Here is a 23,902-nt window from a genome sequence, read left to right as displayed (position 1 = left end):
AATACTGAACTATTGCATCTAAGGAGAGCACAAGTTTGGTTCCTTTGAGTCTCTGGTCACATTTTTGCCAACCCATTAACACATAACCTTGTTTTATACGTATTTCTATTTAAAGACACTTTATTTGACCTACATCTTGACTAGTTAACATTGAACTCATAGCCACCCATAGCCACCAAAAAAGTACAAAAACATGGAAACCATGGCACTAAATAGACCATGAGAAAAATACTTATTACAGTATGAAAGCCAAAAATAAAAACAAAAACAAAAACAAACCAAACAAACAAACAAACAAACACAAAAAAGACAATGTTGCCTTGTCCAGCCTAAGCTGAAAAGATGTATATCAGGTCACTCCAATTTTTCACTGCTCTGCATATGTCCATAAATGACTGTAGAAATGCCATAGTATTCATTTGGGGATTACAAATAAATTTTAGCGAATAGGCAAATTCACAAGTATAGAATCCATATGGGATGTGTAGGTGGCTCAGTTGGTTAAGCATCTGACTTCAGCTTAGGTCATGATCTCACAGTTCATGGGTTTGAGGCGTGCATCAGGCTCTGTGCTGACAGGGTTGCAAGATGATCTTAATCCTCTAGAAGAGTTGCTAGTCTTCTCTGCAATGAAGTCTGCTTCGGATTCTGTGTCTCCCTCTCTCTGCCCCTCCCCTGTTCAGCCTCTCTCTCTCTCTCTCTCTCTCTCTCTCTTTCTCTCTCTCTCTCTCAAAAGTAAATAAATAAACATTAAAATTTAAAAGCAAATATAGAATCCACAAATGCTGAGCATTAACTGTATTTTCAAATGCAGAGCATTTGTATTGTATTTACAACAGTGTAGAGTGGGCTTATGAAGGCTCAGTTCTTTCAGACTGAGTATGAAGAGATGTTAGCACCACACCCTAAATAAGCTTGTGACCGTGTGACCACTGATAGGAAACGCCTTCTTCATTTTGGGACAAACCCGACTATTTTGGTAATAGGCAAATAGGATGAACCCCCAATGTGTCATAATAGGAAAGGGTTATATAAAATTTGTGCAAAGAACTATTATCCATCAACAATTCATTGCAAAGACTGGTAGCAATCTTGAAAATGCTTATGTTTCCTAAACAGACAAAATACAAATATACACTGTGATAATATCTGCATATTTATAGGTTTAATAAAGATTTGATAGGAAACATATACATAAAAATGAATAGAAATGAATAGAAAAGAATTCTCCTAAAATTTATTTTAATTAAAAAAGTTTAAATCAATTAAATTAAAATAATAATGTGAAAGGAAATCAAAATGGTCCAGGAAATAAACCATTTTTCTCTGTAAGCCATTGTGCCTACAGCTCAGAACCATAACTCTGGGAAGAAACATATTGAGCCTATAGGAGAAAGGTCTTAGAATTTATCATATAAAAAAGTTGGGGCATCTTTGTTTTATATCCATTTGCCATTTTTAAAGTTTATTTATTTATTTAGAGAGAGAAGCACACGAGCAGGGGAGGGGCAGAGAGGAAGAGAGAATCCCAAGCAGGCTCTGTGCTATCAGCACAGAGCCCAACTCAGGGCTGGATCTCACAAACCCTGAGATCATGACCTGAACAGAGATCAAGAGTCAGACACGTAACCTACTGAGCCACCCAGGTACCATTTGCCACTTTTAAAAACATCCAGTTAATTTCAAAATGTGTTCTGAATTTCAAATCAGTTAATGAAAAGAATAACATTAATTAATGACACAATGTTTTTTTTTTCAGAAGTATTTACTTGAACTTAATTTACTATCTTCTATGTTTCCTCTAACAGATACTTTGTATATTTAATTTTGCCTTTTCTAATTCTTTGGTCTAAATTTTACGGAATAATTTCTCAAGAAAATGGTAAATAATATCAACAAAGCTGTCTTCAGGAATATTTGTAGCAATTTCAACACAGCATGAAATGTCTCACACACATACATACATACACTAACTACTGTTTGTTTGAAAGTTTAAAAAATATATAATAAAAAACACTTATCAAATTATCCCCCTGAAGTTTCCCATTCATTGCTCTCAGGTTTTGCGAGTCCACGAGGAAAATGAAAAGAATCACTGTAAATAGAGTAATTAAATTCTATCCTCAAAGCTGCACAAAGTACAGAAGCCCAACCTCATCAACATGAATAGGGAACATTTATTTTCATTAATTAATTACTTGGATGCTTTTGGATGAAGAGCTTTCTGGAATGAATTATTTTCTTACCTGTCTTCTAAAGGGGACAACACTAGAGGAGCCCTGGCCTTGTCCCTTCCAATGCCTCTGAGCCACTCTTAGGTTACAGACAGAAGTGAAGCTGAGATATCACTGGAGGAGGCAGCTGAAGATGGGGCAGACCCTCTAGGGATTCGAAGGCCCTTGGAGGTGAGGGGCTGCTCCCCAGCCTGGGGGCTGTAGCTTCACAGTTTTGTCAATGCAACCAGGGTGGGGACTGGCTCCCTTGAATGTAACTCTGGGGGGTTTAACACATCTGCAAATCCTTGGAGACACTCCCCTTGAATATGGGTGAGCTTGAGCTATTTGCTTTAGGGAAACAGAAATGATGCCTTGGAACTTCAGAGATTAAGTCATAAAGGTAATCCAGCAGCTGCCTGGCTCCCCTCCCCCCATCACTTTTGGAGCCCTGAACACCATGTAAATGTTCAGAGAGAAATACCAGGAGCCTCAGCTGCTCTGGTCTTTCATGTCTTCCTATCCCAGGCAGCAAGCATTAGCAGAAAGCCCTGAGGTGACCCCAGCTCCAGCTACTACCTGAAAGAGAGACCCCCAACTTGATGGGGTCTCAGATGCCACCCATCTGAACCCAATCAGCCCCCAGAACCACAAGTGATGATACTAATAAATGATCATTGTAGTTTGACACCACTAAGTTTGAAGTGGCAACCAGAACCCCAAGTATACAGTTATCCACAGATGACAATGCTGATTTATGAATTTGTAATGAACACCACGACTGTGCATGGGCACCAGACTATGCCTATTGGTCGTCACTGCATACACTCCCTGTCTTAGTTTATGTTCTCCCAGAAGTAGACCTTGAGACAAGGATTCCAGTGGAAGCAATTTCCTGGAAGGTGACAACAGAAGGCAGCACTGGTAGGAGTATGGGGAGAGGCAAGGGAAGAAAGTCAATAAAGAGTACAGAACTAGCAACCTTCTCCTGTGAGCACTACTGTATGTAATGAGTGGGGCTCATTACCACTGGGAAACTACACAAGACAGTGTGAAACATTGCTCAGAGATGTCCCGCCAGAAAATTATCTTCCAATTTTCCAACACTCATTGATTGAGGGCTGCTCGTGGAAGGCCAAGAGGCATTAATTCCCCTATTAGTGTAGTTAATTAATCCTCCCTACTTCTCCAGCATTCAAGCAGAGCAGGCTGGAAGGCCAAAGAGAACACTTAGGAGAACTCCAGGTGCTGGCAGTTGGGACCCACAGGCATGGGAACACCCAATGCTAGTCATGGCCAGAAGTTTCCTACAGACTTTAGAATCAGAGGGAAGGGAGGTGAGTGACACTAAATGAACTGGTACCACTTAGTAACTGATACCTGCTGTTCAGCTGCGGGTAGGGCAGTAGTAGCAGGAGCCAGCTACACTCAGCTCTAGGGAGATACTCACCCAGGGCACTGGGCACCTGCACTGGTCACTGAAGACACCAGCCCACGCAATCCTGGAAGTACAATGCATTTGTGCCTTCTGCACCTTCCCTTGGTGCTAGTCTCCACACAGGACTCTAGCCATGCTGCACCCCCTACTGTGAACACGTGCAGATGGCCACATCTTGTTTTTCACACAGATAATTTTCTGACTCTGCCTCTCTTAGAGCTGGCTATTCTCAGATGGCTTCAGCCTTGCCTTTGCAGACCACCTCTCAGGGTGAATAGAGGGATACTTGACATTCCAATTTAACCTCCTGTGTGTTCATTCAGTCTAAATGTCTGTGTGTCTACCCTGATCATAGGGGAAGACCTACAGATCCTGCTTGGTTCTGCCTGGTTCAGGGTGCAAGCTTCTCCTTTCCTGCTCCATCTTCTCAGAAACTGTCTGAAATCTTTTCTCCTAAATGCCCAGAGTTGCTGAAAGGCAAAGTATATCTAAGCGTTGTCCACTAGGTTATGCTTTAAATAGAAATATTCTGTATCTGTGTAGTCCAATATGGTAGCTGACTAGCTACATGTGGCCATTGAGCAGTTGAAATGTGGCTAGTGTGACTGATGAATGAAATTTTACATTTGATTTCATATTATTTGACTTACATTTAAATGGCCACTTGTGGTGAGTGGCCAGCATCCTGGTCAGCACAGGTGTAGGTCCTTTGGACCTACTCTAGGACGGCTCCTACTTGAGGGCCTCACGCCCTCCCTGGCCCACATGAGAGCAGGTCTCCATTTCTCTCCTGCTTGGTGGATTCCTTATCTGTCTCTCAGCCATCCTCACTCTGTGAGGTTTGCCTCTCTGCCCTGCCACATCCCCTAATCTAGCCTCTGGGAGAAGAAACATGTGCTGTACACAACAATTACAGCTTGAAGTTTTTATGCCACTTGGGTGTGGACTGGGGAAGGATGTGCCTGACAGAAAGAAGAGAATGAAGGAAATACCCAAACATAAAAAATGTCACTATGTGCCCTGCCACTCTTAACTGCATGTTCTGGTTTGGAGGAGGCAGTCCATTCCATCTCCTTTTGAGCTGACCACAGATTTGAAAATCTAGAACTGTGTGCTTGACAATAGCAGCAGAGAGTTCCTTTTAAAATGTACATTTCCTAGATCTCAACTTCAGGAGATCCTAACAGAAAAAGCCAGTGGCTTAGGAATCAGTATTTCTTGAACATCCTTTGGAGTTTCTGCATTGGGCCAGCTTTGGGAGCTGCTTTATTCAACATAATGATGCCGCACTTTAGAGCTTTTGAGTTGGCCTCACTCTGTGAAAATCCCTGTGGACTGCTCTGCTTTGCAAGTGCTTATTTCCAGTTTTGCAGTTTTTCTCATTACTCCTGCATTTACTGCCACCTCTAATTTCCTGCCTCCTTCTTCTCCAATACTGCTTCAAAAGCACACAAATTGGGATTTCGAAGTTAGAGTATTGCATGTAGTAATAGTAAGTAAACCCTGCTTGAAGATCTGATAGAGTGATTCTAGAGCACCTTCAATATATGAACTCTGCGATCTATGCTTTAGTTACCTTTCAAGGAGTTTCACCCTTGTTGTCTTGCTCTCTAAAGATAGACTTCATTTTCTTAGATATATATTGTGTTCCAGTGCCCACAGTGTATTTATTAATAGTTTAATGTTGTCACAAGTTCTCATTTGGCAGTGATTTTCATATTTGCTTCACCACTTCTGCTTTAGCATTGCCAAATAAATGGTCTAGACTTTGTATTTAAAAAAAAACAAAACAAAAGCAAAAAACAAAACAAAACAAAACAAACAAACAAAAAAAAAACACCTCCCTCCCGGACAGGCCTGGAAATTGTTGGCACACGATAGCATCTATCTATGGATAGTCTTCCTGGCAGGCAGAATTGTGCTCCAGAAAATTCACCCCCTATGGCCAGCACCACGTAGAGGATACAAAAGTTCAAAGCCTCCCATCCATAGAAAATAATTCAGTCAATTAAAAGAGTGGATTACGCATATATAGCATAAATGCAACTCATTTATAGCCAAGGAGGAGAGGGCCAACATAAGGCTGAAATATGGGGAGACTGAAAAATAACTCTGAATTTATATTGGGGAAAATGATTACATTCTTAAACGCCTTGCTCTGGAGATAAAAATGGCTCTCTCTGCCAGCTGTTGCTGGCGGGTAGGTGGGTGGATAGGCATCACATGGTTAATGAAATTGCTTTTGGTGGCTGCGTTACATTCCCTTTTGCAAAATTTGCGCGTAGGTTGAACGTTCCAATCTGTTATCCTCCGTTTGCTCAACCATCCCATTGCCAGGTTATCAGTCGTGGTGAGCAGGGATTCCTGAACCAACGTGAGGCTGCATGTTTGAGGTTATCCTTACTGGAAAGCCACGGGCATTTTCCATTTCCCCGTATACTTGAAAGATTAAAGTTCACCTTGGACTAAGACCCATACAGAGAGTCACGCCCCCCATCTCGAAATCCCGGGCGCCGCTAGTGCGCTAGCTCAGATCTCCACCCGGCCCGGCTCAGCGGCCTTCTGGGAATTGTAGTTGAGGCCTCGCGCATCTCCGCCGCCAGTGACCAGCCTTGGACTACAAGTCCCGATAGGCCTTGCGCGCCATGCCTGCGCGACCCGCTGCTGCGAGAGGAGGGTGAAGGCGCGGAAGGCGCATCCGAGCCAGGTTAGGCGGTTGTGGCGGCGATAGCAGGCGACATGGACAGCGCGGGGAAGGAGCGTGAGGCGGTGCAGCTGATGGCGGAGGCGGAGAAGAGAGTCAAGGCCTCCCACTCCTTCCTCCGAGGGCTGTTTGGGTGAGCGCTAGACCGCGCGTGCCCTGAAGGGGTCTCCTTCCCAGGCCCTCTCCCTAGCTGCCCGACCCCCATGCGCGCCCTGTTGAATCCCCCCTCCACCTCTGGAACTCCCAGCGGCCCTCATTTCCCATACATCCTCCAGAGAGCTCCTAAGTCTTAGAGCCTCCCAGGGACCCCTTTCCCAAGAACGCCCCAGGGGATCTCAGCACCCCTGCGTGTCCCCCATCCCCTAAAGCCCCCAGACCTCTCCCTCACACGCTCCCCAGAACCTCTACAGTCTCTCGCGGTCCGTCAGCCGCAGCGCACCCTCCAGATATCCCCTGGGGTCCCCAGAGGGCCCCCCCCACCCCTCCACGCCCCCTCCGGCCCGGCGCTGTCCCTGCGTTGTTGCGGGGGTCCCGTGGCCTCTTTTGGAGGAGGGCCGTCACCGCCGCGGCAGGACAGATTTGTTCTTTTCCCCACGGCTGAACCTGCATCTCTCAGAGACTTGTGTTGGCCAGAGGCGACCCCAGGAGGAGCCGGAGGGGCGGGTCCGGGGACCCCTGCCCCGGCGCGGCCCGCGCATCTGGGGGCATCTGGCTGGGCGGTGGGCCCCGAGCAAGAGCAGACTGGCGCGGCGCCCCGGTTCCAGAGATGGGGTGCTCCTTTGCCTTGCGCCAAGTAGGCATTTAATAAACGTTCGTTGGAGAAGGAATACGTTTTCTCAGTATAGTATTTTTACTTCACCAGAGATTGATGGGTTTGCCAGGGCCTCCTGTTTGATTAAGGATAAACGCAGCTCCTAAGTAGGCGTCTTTTGGGAATCCCGTTAATTTTCTGTAATTTTCTGTTCTCCTGGGGTAAGGTTTTAAATTCGGACTTCCCAAAAAGCAGAGCCTGTACTGACCGTTCTGGGTGGTTGAATATGTGAATGATTCAGCTATTTAGGATTAGAGAGGCTGAAATTTCCTGGTGGTGGTGGTGGTGGTGGTGGTGGTGTTTTTCTTTTTGAAAGTGAAGATCCTTTGCCGACAGCAAGAACATATTTTTATTTTTGAGAAGGACCAATACTTAATTGTTACATTATTCAACAGTTTTATTTTATGTACTAAATTCAGTTTGGAATCTGCTTGTTTTGCCATCTTCATTCTCTTGATTATAATATAATACTTTACCATTGTGGATACATCTCCAGGAAATGCTTAGATGCAGGTTTCATGCAGTGCACAGTAGTACAGGAAGCAAAGATGCATAAAAGTAAAGGTTCCTAACCTCAAGAACCTTGGGAAGGGCATTTATCCTAGCTGGTTTCTCAATTCTCCTGTGATGTGTAGTTTGGAACATAGCAGTGAATTATAACTTTGTTCCCCTTTAAAAGTTATGATTTATAAGGAGCATTCTCTCATGCTTGATGCTAACACCAAACAATAGCGCCTTTCTGTGATTCACAAAGCATTTAAAATATATTTGAATAGAATTTAATGTCCTAGCACCTCCTGCCTGGAGGTGATCTTAATGTCACAGCATATTTCAAGTCAGGATGTGTTTCCCTGGAAGAGAATCTATAATTGGCAAAGGAGAACATTACAGCACTTGATACTTGTCTCAAGGGAACCCTCCTTTTTGTGAAGTGGTGTTGCGTTATTGTTTTGATGAAGCTAGGCCAAGTCTTGAGCCAATAATCCTAAAAGGATTTTGAAAAGGCTTTTGTTTGTAAACAAACATCTTTTCTCTCCTTGATTGTTGATCACCTATTTCATTGACAGGCCTTATAGGAAGACTGTTGTCTTTAACCTGCATAAAAGTCATTGCATCCCAGGTCTGGCCTGAATATGGCAGGCTTTTGGATGGGGGGCAAGTTACTTAGCCTCTCCGTGCCCCAGTTTCATCTGCTGTAAAAAGGGGTAATAATAGTACATCTAATAGTGAGGGTTCAGTGAGTTTATGCATGTAAAACATTTAGGACCATTGGAGAACGTGACTATGATATTAATTAGTATACTTGCCAAAATTGTCATCTGATATTTACCAAGGAAGTAGAGGGCCAGACAGATTAAGTGACTTTGACAGGATTTCAGAGCCAAAGACCTTTAGGACTGGATCTTTGGTCCTTTAATGAAAGATTTGAAAGGGCTTTGTACCATGTGTTATTTATCCTATGGGGAGTAATTGTGTTATTTTCAGTGATACTTGGTTCCAGGAAATCTTGGGGAAGAAGAGTACTCAGTTCTCTGAGTTTTAATAGTATATAATTACTTGAAGCTAAAAACCAGCCCTAGTTTCTCTGTCAGTTACTGTGGGAAGACCGATTCTGTATCAATTTTAGATGTTTAGAATCTTCTATTATGTCTAGCATCATCTGTACCTGTCCTCATCCTTGTAGACTGGGTTACCTGGTAGTCTACCCTGTCACCCTTCTTTTGATACAGAATTTTCCCATCTACTTGTTATTCTTTCTTGAAACCACAGTGTAGTCCACCTCCATGTCAGACTCCTGAATTAACAAAACTCACATACCGATGTATCATCAGTATCAGTATCATTTGAGCCATGTATTTAGGAGCCGACCGGTTCGTGCTTTAAAGGCGACAGATGATGCTGTTTTGATGACATGGCAGCCATTAGAATTAGAAGGTGCTCAGCCTATTGCAGCATATTTTACATGGACTCATTCTCATTATCCTAACTGCAGATTAAAATGTATTAGGAGCTCATCTCCTTCACTCCATGTTTATCCAGCACCCACACTGGTTTTGTGGCAATACTGTATTGTCACTACTATACTATAGCTCTTCCTTTTTTATTGCTTTCAGTAAGATTACATGAAAATATACATTGTATATTCCCGAGAAAAGGTCAGTCATGTATTCTGTGTACAAGGCACAAGTCCCATGCTAGTCTGCAAGATGTTCCTAAGCCACTAAGGGGTGCAACCATCACAAAATACCCCTTATTGGTGTTCTCCTTTTCTTCTTGACTGCCATTTAGACAGTAGTGTGTTTTTGTAGTTGTGGAATTGAATTAAAACTTACTCTTTCTGAAAGGCTTAGCACAGTATAGCAAAACTACCACCAAAAGAGTAGCGTTTTCAATTTGTTTGTTCCCAGGAGTGAGCTATTAAATTTTGTAGTTAATTTCAAATTCAAATGTAAAATCTTAAAGAGCTGCAAGTGAGATCTTAAACTGGCCTGAGTATGACAGTAAAGTAAAGTTTGGAGTTGCTAAGGCATCTCTTGCTGTCTTCTCCATCTTGTTTGTAGGAAGCCAGGTGGGGGCTAGCCAGCACAGTACACATGAAAGGGAATGGCTGCTTAAGAATGACAGTCAGAAGATGTTCTGCATGGTTAATACTGCCTTCTCCTGCTTTTGAATGCTGCCCAGTCATAAAGCTTGTAAAGAGCCATAAATTTGGCAGTGTCAAAGTAAATTTAATGAAAGATCCTACTGGGTTATCTTGAAACAGTTATGAGTCTATAATTTCCTAGCTGTTTTTGAAAATTGGGAATATTTCTTAAACATTGTAGGCCATAAATTTTCAGTATTCTTCACTCAGCTTTATTTCTACAGAGATTGTGTTTAAGTTTTGCCAAAATATGGTGAGGACATATGATAGCATTTGTAAAGCAGTTAGGACCCCCTCAGTTACAATAGATACTCAAGTGCAGATTGAACGTTAAAAAAAGAAAAATCATTAAGCTCTGATTTACTTAGAGACAAGTAGTATAGTATATGAAATATATATGTACATTTCTTATAAATTTATTATGTTAGAATATAAAAAATAGACCTACATATTGGGTAATTATAACATATATACAAGCTATAATAATGTATCCTATATTATTACATATAGGAAGACCAAACCTGGGTTCAGTCTCTCTCTATTAGTGTGGTGACCCCTAGCCCAGTAAATCATTCTTGGAGTTTGTTTTTCTCAGCTTTCAAATGGGCAAAGGGAAAGAATCTGCTTTTCGGAATTGTAAGGATTGACTGAGGTATTAGAATGCTTATTAAGCTGCATGGAGCTATATTACTGTTAATTTATGAACATTTGGTTTTCTAATATTAGTGCCAAGTTACAGTTTATGTATCAAATGGCAAACTCTTTCTAGATTGGCCTTATTCTGTTTGCATTTTTGCAGTTTTTGCAGTGCTCACCGTATATTCTGTCATTCTCATGAGCCCTGTGAGGTGTGTTTGTTTAGAAGAGGCAGAAGGGGACCCAGCACCCCAGAAGAGTTATATTTTGAATGTCTCTTTAATATGTGTGGAGACAAACATGATTTTTCTCCTTAGTTACTAATATGTTAATGATTGGATAGCCTCATATTGAACTGTTGGGGCGTTCCTTGAATTCCTATGGATTATAATATATTATTTTTTAATGTGCTATTAGATTCTGTTTTTAAATATTTTCTTTTGAATTATTGTCTTTGCAATTCATTTGTGGATGGTCCATCAAGTTGAAGTATTGATGTGACAAGTGCTTCATGAGAATATAGACATTTTCCTTTCACCCGGTGCTCTGGTCTTTGAAGGTTCAGGTTGGAAACCCTTTTCTAGTGAAATCCGGACTTTTTTGAATGTTCTTTATTTCAGTAGTTGTTTTCCTCTGTCACTTTTGTGTTTGTGTGTTTCCCCTTCTCTCTTGATTCTTTTGATCCTTTTTCTCCTAACAGCTAATATTTTGACTCAGAGGTATTATTAGTTTCCTGTTTTCTGCTTTATTTACCTCTGTTGCTCTCTTTTCTTTTGCCCTTTGGCTCCTTTGGGGAAAATGGAGGATGGAATATTTCAGTATTTCCATTATTTTAGTTATGTGGATCCAAATATTGATGTATGAATTTTCCTTTAAAACTGTGTTAATGTTTTAATTGTATCCCCCAGGTCCTGGTATATAGTGTTTTTTATTGTAATTCGTTTCCCCTTTGACCCAAGAGTTGTTTGCAGGTTGTGTTCCAGATGAAGGTGCTTTTTTCTTGTATGTGATTTTTATTTTTTTATTTTTTTAATGTTTATTTATTTTTGAGAGAGAGAGCACAAACTGGGGAGGGGCAGAGAAAAAGGGGAACAGAGGATCCGAAGCAAGCTCTACACTGACAGCAGCTAGCCCAATGTGGGGCTCGAACTCAGGAACCATGAAATCATGACCTGAGCCGAAGTTAGACACTCAACTGACTGAGCCACCCAGGCAGCCTGATTTTTTATTTCTGGTTTTATTTCATTATAATCAGAGAACTTACTGAGGTTTTCTTTCCCACCTGATATATGATTGGTGTTTATGAATGGCCCGTGCACACTTGCAAAGAAGGTGGATGTTCTCCTCAGAGTGTATGACTTGGTAGAGATCCTGAAAATCTAGGCATTGATTATGTTGTCAAGGCCTTTCACATTTGTGTTTATTTTTTGTCCCCTTGACTTGCTTTGGACTAATGGGTATAGTCGTGTGTCCTCTTATAAGTGTGTTTCTGTCTTCTTGCATCTCCTGTCTTGTAGTTTCTGCTTTATAAAGGTGTCTACTATGTTTTGGTATATAGATGTTCACAACTACTATAATTTCATTATGAATTGTATCTTTAGCATTAAGAAGTGAATTTCTTTCTTTCTTTTGATGTTTTTGAGCTCAAATTCTGCCTTGTTTGATACTGGAGTAGCAGTCCTTGCTTTCTTATTTGCGTTTGCCTGCTTTTAGGACTGTATTATGTAAGAGGATTGTACATTCTGCCTGCTGCCGTGTGACCTGTGCTGCTGGGCTCTGGGCAAAGTGCACTTCCCCTCCCCATTGAGTCTGTCCTGGCCCTTGGCTGACTTTGACTGGGGGAGCAAGTGCAAGGGGGTGCGCACTCTACCCAAGTAAAAGCTGCAGGGGCTATCCCTTGCTTCTGCTGTGGTTTTTCTCTGTCATAAGAGTACACTAGAGAGAGGGCTGCATTCAGAATAGAGAGACATGACACATGGAGAAAAAACCAGCACCATCAGCCTGCAATAACAGGTAAAGTGAGTGAGAAAGAAGCTTTTGGAGATTGGGTGGTTATTTGTTGTTGGAACAAATCAAATAAAAGTTGGTTGATGTATGTGGTATCCTTTTGACCATGTCTTTATTCTTAAACCTTTCAGAATAGCTTTATTTTAGTTGTATTTCTTGTATTGAGCACACAATATTGTATTGGCTTTTGTTTTCTGAGAAAATCTAAAAATCTTCAGTCCATTTATATTATTGGTATGACTGGTATATGATTGGTTTTTAATTCTGTCATCCTGCTTCGTTCTATTTATTATGTGTAATGTTTTATTTGCAGTCTTCATGTGATCTCTTTTCTTTGCTTTTTATTTAGGAAATTTTGTATTTTTGTTCTACTGGTAACCTTTTTTAATACCCTTAGCTCCAGTAGGCATCTAGAATTTGTTTGCTGTGAAAGACACCCATTACCTTTGTGCCAATCACTGAGCCTGTTCTAAATTTTCCCCTTTGTCCAGTGATATGTGTGTGGGAGGACAGGGTTCAGTTATTTGTACTTTTGGGGAACAGATGTTGGGAAGATCTGTTTTGGGAACAGATTCTGTCTCTTTTTGTTTGTTTTTTGTCTTAGATCTATAATAAAACATATTCCGTGGCACCACCATCAGCATTTTTACTTATGTTCCCTAGTTATCTCATAGATGGAAGCCAGTGTGATATTCCTTAAGTTCTTGCTTCTATCGCTGGTATTTAATGGTTGGCTTGGCTGGTTGTGTAATATTTGGCTCACATTGTTTTTCCCTTGAGCTTGTTCAGAAATGTTCCCTATTGTTTTGCTTTGTATGTTGTCTTGCTTTGTATGTTGCTGTTGACGTCTGGTTGAAGTTAACCTGATTTTCTTAATTTTGTAAGTGACTTTGCCTGGAAGCCTGGAGCTTTTCTTTGTAAAATATAATAGTTTTATTATATGTGTTTTACAGTAGACCATTCTGAGTCCATTTTCCCAGTACGTGGTAGGCCCTTTTGGTATTTTGATTCAGTTCTTCTTTTGTTTCCATAAAATTTTCTGAAAGTGTAGTTTTAAGTATTGTTTCAATGTTTTGATATATTTTACTTCCCTTTTCAGGGACTCCAGTTACATGGATATTGGCTCTTTGCTTATCCTCTCTATCACTTTTTCTTAGATCCTTTTCCCTCCCTTGTTTCATTTCCATTCTCGTGGGTGTTTTTATTTTTCTCCTCAGTGTCAGTAGAATCTGTTCTCCCTGTAGGTGTGTTCTAGCCAAGATTTTATTTCTGAGATGATTTGGTCTTTTTCTTTCTTTCCTTCTAGAATTTCTAGAATTTGAAACGAGTTCATAGTCTTATTTTTTTGTGCATGTAAGGAAGGAAGAACTTCACCTTTTTTCTCTACTCCCCTGGGTTCTCCAGCTAGGGCTCTACAAATTAGACAGAATATAGACTAACAAGAATAAATAGTGTATTGAACATGTACAGTGATGGGTAACTCAAAGGGGTGATTGGAACTTGGGCTTATAGCATCTTAAAGAACAGTGCATTTGTAGAGAAGTGTCAAGACAAAAGGTTTTAGGCTTCCAAGAAGCAGCAGACTGGGGAACAAAGGAGTGAGGTTTGTTTGTGCAAGCCCATCTCCGTATCAACTTTCCATCTGCTTCATGACCATAAAACTTTTCCAGGAGAGGGGATTTATGGCAGTCCCCATTTCTTAGAAGTTTCTGCATTTAGTCAAATAGGGGAAGCTCTGAGAAAGTGTCTTTCTGTATCTGCTATTCTCATTTTCCTCCATTCTCATTTTCCTTATGCCAAAGTAGTTTATTTTGAGGTGGCATATTCTGTTCCCCTGAATGCTCTTGCATTCTGAGTTTTGAATTTCTGAACTGTGGTATAGTTTCATATCTATAAATGATTGTTTAATAATATTTAAGTTATATGGGATTGTTTGCCTTGGGGTAGTTTGGGGGGAACATTTTTGTCAGCTGCAGAGTTTTTATTCTTGGAACATTGTAGCTTTGTATGGATGCTGCTTACCTTTTTTGTTTAGTGTTGGAGTTTCTTGGTCTCATAACAATGTGTTTCTGTGATGAAAGATGAGGGGGTTTGGGTGGTTTCACGGGTTTCTTAATTTGAACGCTCTCTTCTGTTGATACCATTAAGGACTTTTTTGATGACAAGTATAAGGGAGGGGTGAGTAGGGGCTTGGTGTGACTCCCAGTGCTGTGACACCCCTTTGTTTTCTAAGACTCTTATCTTCCACCACTTGCTGTCTTTCCCTTCATGACTAAGCTTCCATAGATCTGCCCCTGCCTCCCCCAGAAGCAGGGCCACCTCTAGCCAAGTTCCCCTCTAGTTCCCCAGGCCCAGTGCTCCAGCCCTCTAGGTCTCCACCTGGCTTCCATGTTCCCTCACTCTTGTGCAGCCCTTCCTTGCTGCTGGACCCTGCCTCATCCCCTCATGTCCATGCATTTCCTCCTGTCGTCCAGCAGGAGCAGTGTCACTGGCTCTGCTAGTTGGGGGTTTTTATTTCTCCAGTCTATTATTTCTTCATCTTGTTGAATTCTCTCTCCTAATTTTGCTGTTGGCACGGATTACAGGTGGTTGTATCTGCTCCTTGTTGATGTGTCTGGGTTTGGAGGATGTTAGGACAAGTTGGTATTTAGTCACTAACCATGATCCTGTAGAATTTCCAGGTCTCATCAGTGTTTCTTCCAGATTGAGATTCAGTTTGAAGATTGAATTTTTATAAAGATTGAGATTAAATGTAAAAACTTCTCATGGCAAGTCATGTTGTGCATGTCATTTCTGAGTGTATCCAATAATTACTGTTGTTCGTTTTCTTGTATATTTAAGTATCCTGATTTGTTTTATTAATAGGTCCAAATATACATTCTCTCCTCTGTAAGAAAGGTGACTCTCCATACCAAGTCCAGGCACTGGGACTGTTACCAAAATCAAAACCAACTTTCTTTGCTCTACATGTTCTCGCAAACTTCATTTCAGGAAATGACACTTTTGTCAGACATTCCTTAAATGTCTCAGATTGTTTTCTGTGTCTAAGAATCTATGATTATTTTTAAAGTGAAAAGTTCTCAGAAAATGGAATCCAGAGGCCAAGACAGGGCACTGAGGCTGCATCAGTGTTGATGGTGTGGTCCTCATGCCCAGCTTCTGCTGGCTGCTCTGGTGCAATTTCTCTAAGGCCCTGGAGGGGCTGCCTGCTCTGTGCTGGCAGGACCTATCTAATAAATGACAGTGTTCCTATAGTCTGACTTTGTCCAAAACTGTGTCCTTGTCACTACTCCTCCTATTACTGTTTGTGAAAAAACAAATGACCTTGATCTAATGGTTTTATAGACATTTTTGGTATAAGAGTTCAAGGTAGCTTGATGAAGAGCTTCTTCCTGCTGCAGACCTCTACTCTCTGCATCGCATGAAAGAAGTTGGACTGTTTAGAAATATATTAAACTTAGCAGTTAATTAATCTTGAAAGGGTTGTGTTTATCTAGGAAAACAAGTGTTTAGAATCTAGAGATTATAGAAATGAAGTGCAGATGAAAATAAGTTGCTTATGGAAGGTAAAAAATAGAATAAATAGTTCTATGTGGCTGTGATGTTGTGACATAGTAGGAAGTATATATTTGTTCTTCATCCCTGGTTCCTGACACAGTAAAGCTCTTGTGGGATCCTGAGTGGTGAGGGTGAGAGAAGCATTTCCTGTATGATAATAAGCCCCTTTCAACCATACTGTAGTGTATGCTAATGAGGTGACTGTTGGTGGGTTCCCAGTTGGCTTCAGGATGGGGGCTGGTTGTCAGAGGAGCCAACCATATGATTAAAGGGTTGGAACTTTCGGCCCCACCCCTAAGCCTCCCAGGAGGGGAGAGGGGTTGGGGACTGAGTTAATCACCAGTGGCCAGTGATCAGTCATGCCTGTGTATGGAACCTTAACAGAACTCTAAATGATGGGTTTGGAAAACTTCTGAGGTGGTGAGCATGTGGCGCCCCTGGAGCTGGTGTGGATGCCCCTTGCACTCCCTGCCTATATACCTCCCTGGATACATCTCTTCCATTTAGCTGCTTCTGAGTTACATCATTTGTGATCATAAATAGTTTCCCTGAGTTCTGTGAGTTCTACCAAATTAATCAGATTGAAGAGGGGGTTGTGGAAACCCCTGATTTGTAGCCAAGTTAGAGATATGAGTACTTTGAGGACTCACTGCTTGAGATTGGTGTCTGAAGTGGGGGCAGTCTTGTGGGACTAGGCCCTTAACCTGTGGGGTCTGCACTGACCGGGTAGTGTCACAATTGAATTGAATTGTAGGACACCCAGCTGGTGGCTGCAGAGAACTAGAAAATTGCTTGGTGTGGAAAATGCTGCAGGTTTGATGTCAGAAGTGTTGTGAGTAGAGAAATAGTGTTTCTATTAATGGTAGAGATATTTTAAACAGATTCCTAATTTTCCTCTCCTTTTCTGGATGCTTTCTGTATTTGCTTATTGTTTCGAATGATATATGGGAACACTATCAAAAAACTGTACTATGGATAGTTTCTTCCATCCAGACTCTGAGAAGTCAGCATTATTATTGAGGCCTGTGTGCCAAGCCCTGTGGTAGTGTCTGTCCTCAGTCAGCCTATAGGCTAAAGTAATGTTGCTCATAGTGAAAATAAGGAGCTGTCCTGTTTGTGGGGCTTCTCCCTGTTTGTAGTCCTTTGGTGTAGTTTGACATCCCTTCAGCATACTCTGATGATAGGATTAGATTTTGTCTCTAATTCTGCTTTCACATTATCACAGCACTGTCAGTTATCACCTTTTATGATACTTTTACTCAGGTATTTTGTGATTTTAGAAGCAGCTTTATTTGTACCTCAGCAGTTGCCTCCTTTGCTTTTGGGTAGGTCTCACGATGTGTGTGCCATTAGTCCTCATGATTCTACTTTAACGTCCCCCTCTTCCCACCCACAGTCTTAGAAGAGGATGTACTATAGTTGCCAGTGTTTTGTAGTGCTCTGAAATAGTTCTTAACTCAGGATGAGGAAAAATCAAGACTTTAGATTATTCGAGGATTAATTGGTTTTTAAAAGATCAGTGATTTGTCTGCATGTAGATATTATTGGAGCTCTTTGAAATAATGGGATGTAATTTCCCAGTCTGGCTTCTTCTCCCTCTCCTCCCACCTCCCCAGCATCTGAATGGGAACAGACAGGATGGGATTGCTGCTCTGCAGTTCACCAGTGGGACATGTCATGGCTCTGACCACATCTCTTCAGTGGAACATGGAAGGTGGGATGAGTACTCTCAGATCTTTTCCAGCCCTGAAGTTAAATATTTTTTCTTCAGCATTCTGATCTCCTCTTGGGCGAGAACATTCTTTTCTTAGCCTTTCTGACATTTACTGATCTCAGTGAATGTCTCCTGAATAAGCATAATCAAGAAGAGGAGGGAGTCAGCCTTGCTTGTAGAATTGAGGGGTGGTGGAGTCAGCTGGGGCTGCATGGTGGAGAGGATGGAGGTGATGGTGGTGGTGGTAGAAGTGGTGGTGGTGGTGATGATGATGAAGGTGGTGGTGGTGGTGGTAGAGGTGTCGGTAATGGTAGTGGTGAAGGTAGAGGTGGTGAAGGTGATTGATGATGGTATAGGTGGTGGTGGTGGTGGTGGTGGTGGTGGTGATGGAGGTGTTGGTAATGGTGGTGATGGTAGTGGAGGTGTTGGTAATGGTGATGATGGTGGTGGAGGTGGTGAAGGTGATTGATGATGGTGTAGGTGGTGGTGGTGGTGGTGGTAATGGAGGTGTTGGTAATGGTGGTGGTGATGGTAGTGGAGGTGTTGGTAATGGTGATGATGGTGGTGGAGGTGGTGGAGGTGATTGATGATGGTGTAGGTGGTGGTGGTGGTGGTGGTGGTGGTGGTGGTGGTGGTGGTGATGGAGGTGTTGGTAATGGTGGTGGTGATGGTAGTGGAGGTGTTGGTAATAGTGATGATGGTGGTGGAGGTGGTGAAGGTGATAGATGATAGTGGTGGAGGGGATGGTAGTGGTGGTAGTGGTTCTTATCCAGGCTAGTCACTGTTTTCTTTCATGGTAGAGAAAGCATTTTCTTCTTCAAATTCAGGATAGGATAATCTCCAAAAATAGTTAAGTTTGTCTCAAGTTAGCTTTTCTTCTTGTCAGTTCAGTGCCATGTACTTAAATTATATCACTTCATAATGTAGATCCTCTCATAGAAACTTGTTTTTCTTTTCAAGGATCTTATACCTCATTTATAGAGGCCTCGGATAACAATCATTTGAATTATTTGAATGTGAATTGTGTTTGTCCTTAAAACTTATAAAATTTAACTTTCACATGCATAGAACACAGTAGGCATTTGGAGTGATTTCAGAAGTACATTTTTCATGAATTCTTAAAGTTATGTTGTGTTTATGACAAGTGAGTTTCTCTGGTGCTTTGAAAATGAGTATACTTCTTGTGATTCTGTTTTAGAAGAGGTGAGGGTCTTAAGTCTTCATAAAAAAATACATTCATTATTTATATAATGATCACTGAATTTGACATCAGGTGTCAGCTCCACCACTGACTTTAGCTGGATGACCTTGGGCCAGCCATTGACCTCCAGGTACAATTTTCTCTTCTGTCAAATGGAGTTAACATCTTTAATGGTGGTTGTAATAAAGAAAATGACATAACATATGTGGAAATATCCAGCATAAACCCTAGCATAATGTAGGCGTTCTATTATTCCTAGCTGAATCTGTCTCTGAAAATAATAGGATAAAGTACATTTTAATTAAGCTGGTTTTATTTGAAAACCTTTAATAAGAATGATTGAACTATAATTACAGTGCAAGATTCCTGGTATGCTTTAGAAAAATAAGACAAGAAAGTGGTAAGTCTTTGTTAACTCCAAGGAGCTATGGCTAAAGATTGAAAACTTAGGTTAGGAATTTTCCATTAGGATAATTAGCTAATTGGTTTTTTTTAATATGCAGATTTGAAGTTGAGAAAAAGGAACATGAGGGTGTGATTAAAGGAAAGCTTTGCTTATTCTGACACCACATTTTTGGTGTGGCTTGTCACCATCCTGTCATTTGCTGTGTGACATAGCTGCCAAAGTTTTTTTTGTTTGTTTTTTCCTTTTTTTGTTGGGGGAAGGGAGTGGTGCAACTTTAAATATAATTCACATACCATGTGATTCACCCATTTAAAGTGTCCAGATAGCTGTGTAACTATCCTAACAGTACATTTTAGAATATCATCACCGCCACAAAAAAAAAACAAAACTCTATCCTCCTTGCCCCTCCTCCTTTTTCTCCAACACTGTAGGCAACCTGTTTACTGTCTCTATAGATTTGCCTATCCTAGATATCCTACAATATGCTCATGCGTGACTGGCTTCTCTCACTTAGCATGATGTTTTCAATGTTGATTGATATATCAGTACTTCATTCCTTTTTATTGTCCAATATCCATTCCATGTATAGACCACATTTTATTTATCTTTTCTTCAGTAGATGGACATTTAGGTTGTTTCCACTGTTTGGCAGTTACGAATAATGCTGCCGTGAGCGTTTATGTTTGTATACAAGTTTTTGTGTGGACATAGTGTTTTTATTTCTCTTGGGTGTATACCAAGGAGCAGAGTTGCTGTCTCATACAGTAACTATGTTTAACCTTTTGAGAAACTGCCAAATTAACAGTGGCTGTGCCATGTTATATTTGTACCGGCTGTATAGGAGGGTCCAGTTTCTACACATCCTAACATTTATTCTTATCTGTCTTTTGATTCTAGTCATCCTAGTGGGTGTGAAGTGGGATCTCATTTGTGGTTTTCACTTGCATTTCCCTGATGGCTAATGATGTTGAGCATCTTTTCATGTGCTTATTGGTTATTTGTGTGTCGTCTTCGAAGAAATGTCTAATAGATTCTTCACCTATTTTTTAATTGAGTTACTAGTCTTTTTTATTTTTGAGTTGTGTTGTTTACATATTTCAGATACAAGTCCCTTATCAAGACAGATCCCTTATTTGTACAAATATTCCCAAAAGTTTTTATGCCTTCAGTACATCAATCTAGTTACAATAATCATCCCGATTGAGTACCTACTCTGGGTCAGACCCTGCAAGGGCAACTATATATGGATTTTTTCTTTTGATCTTTATAATAACCCACAAGTATTATAGCGTCCGGGTGGCTCAGTTGTTTAAGCGTCCAACTTCGGCTCAGGTCATGATCTCACGTCTCATGGGTTCAAGCCCCCCATCAGGCTCTGTGCTTACAGCTCAGAGCCTGGAGCCTGCTTCAAATTCTGTGTCTCCCTACCTCTCTCTGCCCCTACCCCACTCATGCTTGTTCTCTCTCTCTCTCTCTCTCTCTCAAAAATAAACATTAAAAATTAAAAAAAGATAATAACCCACAAGTATAGATCATATTATCTACTGTTTACACATGCAACAATGGAGGCCCAAAGAAGTTAAAGAACTAGACTGGGGTAAGACAGTTAGTAGTTACTGCCTAAGGTGTGAGTCACACTTGGGCCTTAGTGTACTGCTCTGGGACACGTATTGACACAGAGCTGTCTGTGTCCTTCTGTGGAAGCACAGAGCCTGTTCAAGTTTCTGGCGTATGCGTATGTGCTCACTCTTGTTTAGATTGTGCCACTCTCTAAGGGTCAGCCTTGACCTCCCCTGTCTCCTAGTCCTTATGTCCTAAACCACTCGCACAGAGTGCTTTGTCTTCATTCTCTGGTTATTTATGTTTTCAATGTAGATAGACGAGGTAGAGACATCATTTATAGAGGGTCCTTAGTTTAGCTAAGAACAAGGTTGAATTAGAAAACCCTGGTGCAAGTTACAGAGGATTAGTTTTGCCTTTATGTGAGAAGAAATGTCTGAGCAGCTAGAGCTTTCCCTGAGTGGAATCAGCTGTCTACTGAAGAACTTTCCGGAACAGTATGTATTCCAGTAGCAATAAAGTTTCTTCCTCTCAGGATGTTGTAAAATACATTTACACATGGGGTGAGCAGCTGGACCCTGAGGCCCCTTCTATGTTGGAGAAAGGAACATTCCCTGCCAGAGCTGATAATATAGCAGTCAAACAACATGGCACTTTCTTTTATGCTCCGGCTTCAACTTGTTATTGTTGTTGTTGTTTTGTTTGCTTGTTTGTTTTTGAATAAGCATAGTGCTAAACTCTTCCAAATTAACAGGGTAAAAAATGTATCCTTCAAATTTAATCCCATTTGAATAATATACTTCTTATTTCTCCACTTCATCCAAAACTACAATTTCCATGCATGAAAAGGACTCTGGTTAAGGTTGTAGGCTCTGAGGTCAGCCAGATGTGTATTTGAGTCTCAGTTCTGTGACATTCTTGTTGTGTGACCTTGCGTTAGTTACTTTTGTGCCTCCGTTTCCTGATTTGGAAAATAGGGATAATAAGAGCGTACCATTTGAGCACCTGTTAAAATTCTAGAATACTTGGCTGGCACATAGTAAGCATTCATTAAATGCTTATTATTTAAGGGAGGGTGAATTGGAGATGTGGATGGTTGCTACAGTAAAACTTAACCTCATTTTTAAATTTTTCTCAGAGGAAACACAAAAATAGAAGAGGCTTGTGAAATGTATACCAGAGCTGCAAATATGTTCAAGATGGCAAAAAATTGGAGTGGTATGTATAAAGTTTTTGTTTTGCTTTTCAGGCAAATAACTTTAAAATCATCTTGAAGGAGGAAATAACTGTCTGCATTTCCTCCTGTTGGCTGAGACGTGTGTGTGCTGAATAACTGGTGTGGCCACCATGGTGTGGGAGAAAAGAACTTTGATCTAAGTGAACAAAGCCTATTTTTCTTTACTTACACATTGGTTGAGAATTTCTTACTGTGAGAACAGCTCTGTGGTAGCTGATTGAGGTTCCATTGAGAAATGTGACAGCCAAGGTGTTATTTTTATAAACCCCAACAGATTTACTATCACTTTTTAACATAATGCTTTCTATCCAGTGAAATTACACATAACAAAATCAGTGGAATTATTTTATTGGTCTGAAAGGGGATAACCCTTTATAACACTGATTTGGGAAACAAATTCATCCCCTACCCTTGTGCACAAAGAGGGCTTGTTGTCTCTGTGATAGGGTATTTCTTTAGTGAAAATAGAGACAACCTTCACCTGGAGCAGGGACATTGTTGTCTAGCCCTGGCCTGTAGCTGCTGCTTGATCTAAAGTAGGACCCTTACACTCTGCAAGTCCATTTCCCCATCTGCTTTTTCCCTAGCTTTATTGAGATATAACTGACATAGAACATTGTCTAAGGTTAGGGTGTATGTACAGTGTGTTCAAATCAACCCATTAAGGCTGACACTTTAAAAGCATTTCAGTGAAGAAATTGCTGTAGAAATATATGAATGTGAAAGCCCTTTCTGACTGTAAAATTCTTTTATAGGTTTAGTTTTAGGTTAAAAGGATATATTTCCAAAATGCATTACACCTGAATTATAATGTATTAAAAACAGTGGAGGAGAAAGGAGTATTGTCTCAGTATTTGTATCTCTTGCATGGTGTAAGGGTGTGGTCTAAGGATAGATTTGCATGTACTAATAAGAGTGGCCAGCATGTGAAAAACTGGAGCCAGCCAGTACAGTGAAGCACTGTAATTGGGAGGTCCATGTTGTAACTGTACTCTCCTGAGGCAGAGCCCATCAAGGCTGCCATTCAGTTAGCCGCTACCGAGGCACTCCCCTGGCAGCATCACCCTTGACCCCTTCTCCGGGACCCCCGACCCCATAATCCACAGTGTAAGAGTTAAAGCCTGGTAGGTGGGGGCTCTCCAGTCCCAGCTCCAGCTGGGGGCCAGCATCCTAATTGCTCAGCCCCTGTGCCATGTAATGGCTGAGTATTTTCAAAACTGCCTGGGCACTCTTTTTGTCTTACACAGAGCCAGAATTGAACCTGGGCAGGCTGGATCAGGAGTATGTACTGCTACTTTTCCCTCTGGTAGAAGTGCAAAAACCTGAGTAGGAATTGTGTGGTTACCTCTGGAAGAGGGGTCAGGACAAGGGATGACAGCCAAAGCTTTAATTGAATTGAATGCTTTATTTCTTAGTACCAGCAGTGGGTATTTTGGTGTCTCCCACAATTTTCTGTACTTCTCTGAATGTTTTTGAAATGGCTACAAATAATACATTTTTTTAAGTACTAAAAGGTCTCATGATGTTCTTTATCATGTTTTTGCTTGTAGAGGGAATTCTTTCCCCTCCATTCCTATTAGTGCTGACTTCCCTATTCCACACCTTACTGAGCTGTGTTCTCCACGGGCCTCATGTTTTCCAGTCTGTGGTAGTTCTCTCTGAGCCAAGAACCTCATGACAGTGGGGGTTTATCCTTGTCCAGGTTCCTCATGCTGACATTTAAAGCCTCCCAGAACTGGCCCAATGGCATCTTCAGCCTTCATCTCTCCTGCC

The 23,902-nt window shown here is 41.3% G+C and overlaps 1 protein-coding gene across 7 annotated transcripts in view; it reads left to right on the top strand.

Annotated features, from left to right (window-relative positions):
* The first annotated feature begins 6,296 nt into the window (after positions 1-6,296).
* NAPB (NSF attachment protein beta) overlaps positions 6,297-23,902 on the top strand; it is a 41,328-nt gene continuing 23,722 nt past the window's right edge. Inside the window, exons 1-3 of one of the 7 annotated variants that reach the window (XM_030310220.1) lie at positions 16,273-16,431; positions 18,999-19,056; positions 22,031-22,110. In XM_030310220.1, the coding sequence (XP_030166080.1) occupies positions 19,028-19,056; positions 22,031-22,110 (109 nt within the window). In that variant the 5' untranslated portion in view covers positions 16,273-16,431; positions 18,999-19,027. Of the gene's footprint in view, positions 6,489-12,286; positions 12,460-16,272; positions 16,432-17,512; positions 17,726-18,998; positions 19,057-22,030; positions 22,111-23,902 lie in introns of those variants that run through there. The other 6 variants (XM_032592606.1, XM_030310218.1, XM_030310219.1 and 3 more) reach the window with 6 other exon arrangements.

The sequence above is a fragment of the Lynx canadensis genome, chromosome A3, assembly GCF_007474595.2.
Source record: "Lynx canadensis isolate LIC74 chromosome A3, mLynCan4.pri.v2, whole genome shotgun sequence".
Taxonomy (NCBI): Eukaryota; Metazoa; Chordata; class Mammalia; order Carnivora; family Felidae; genus Lynx; species Lynx canadensis.
The sequence above is the reverse complement of the archived record's forward strand: the minus strand, read 5'-3'. Positions and strand labels throughout refer to the sequence as shown.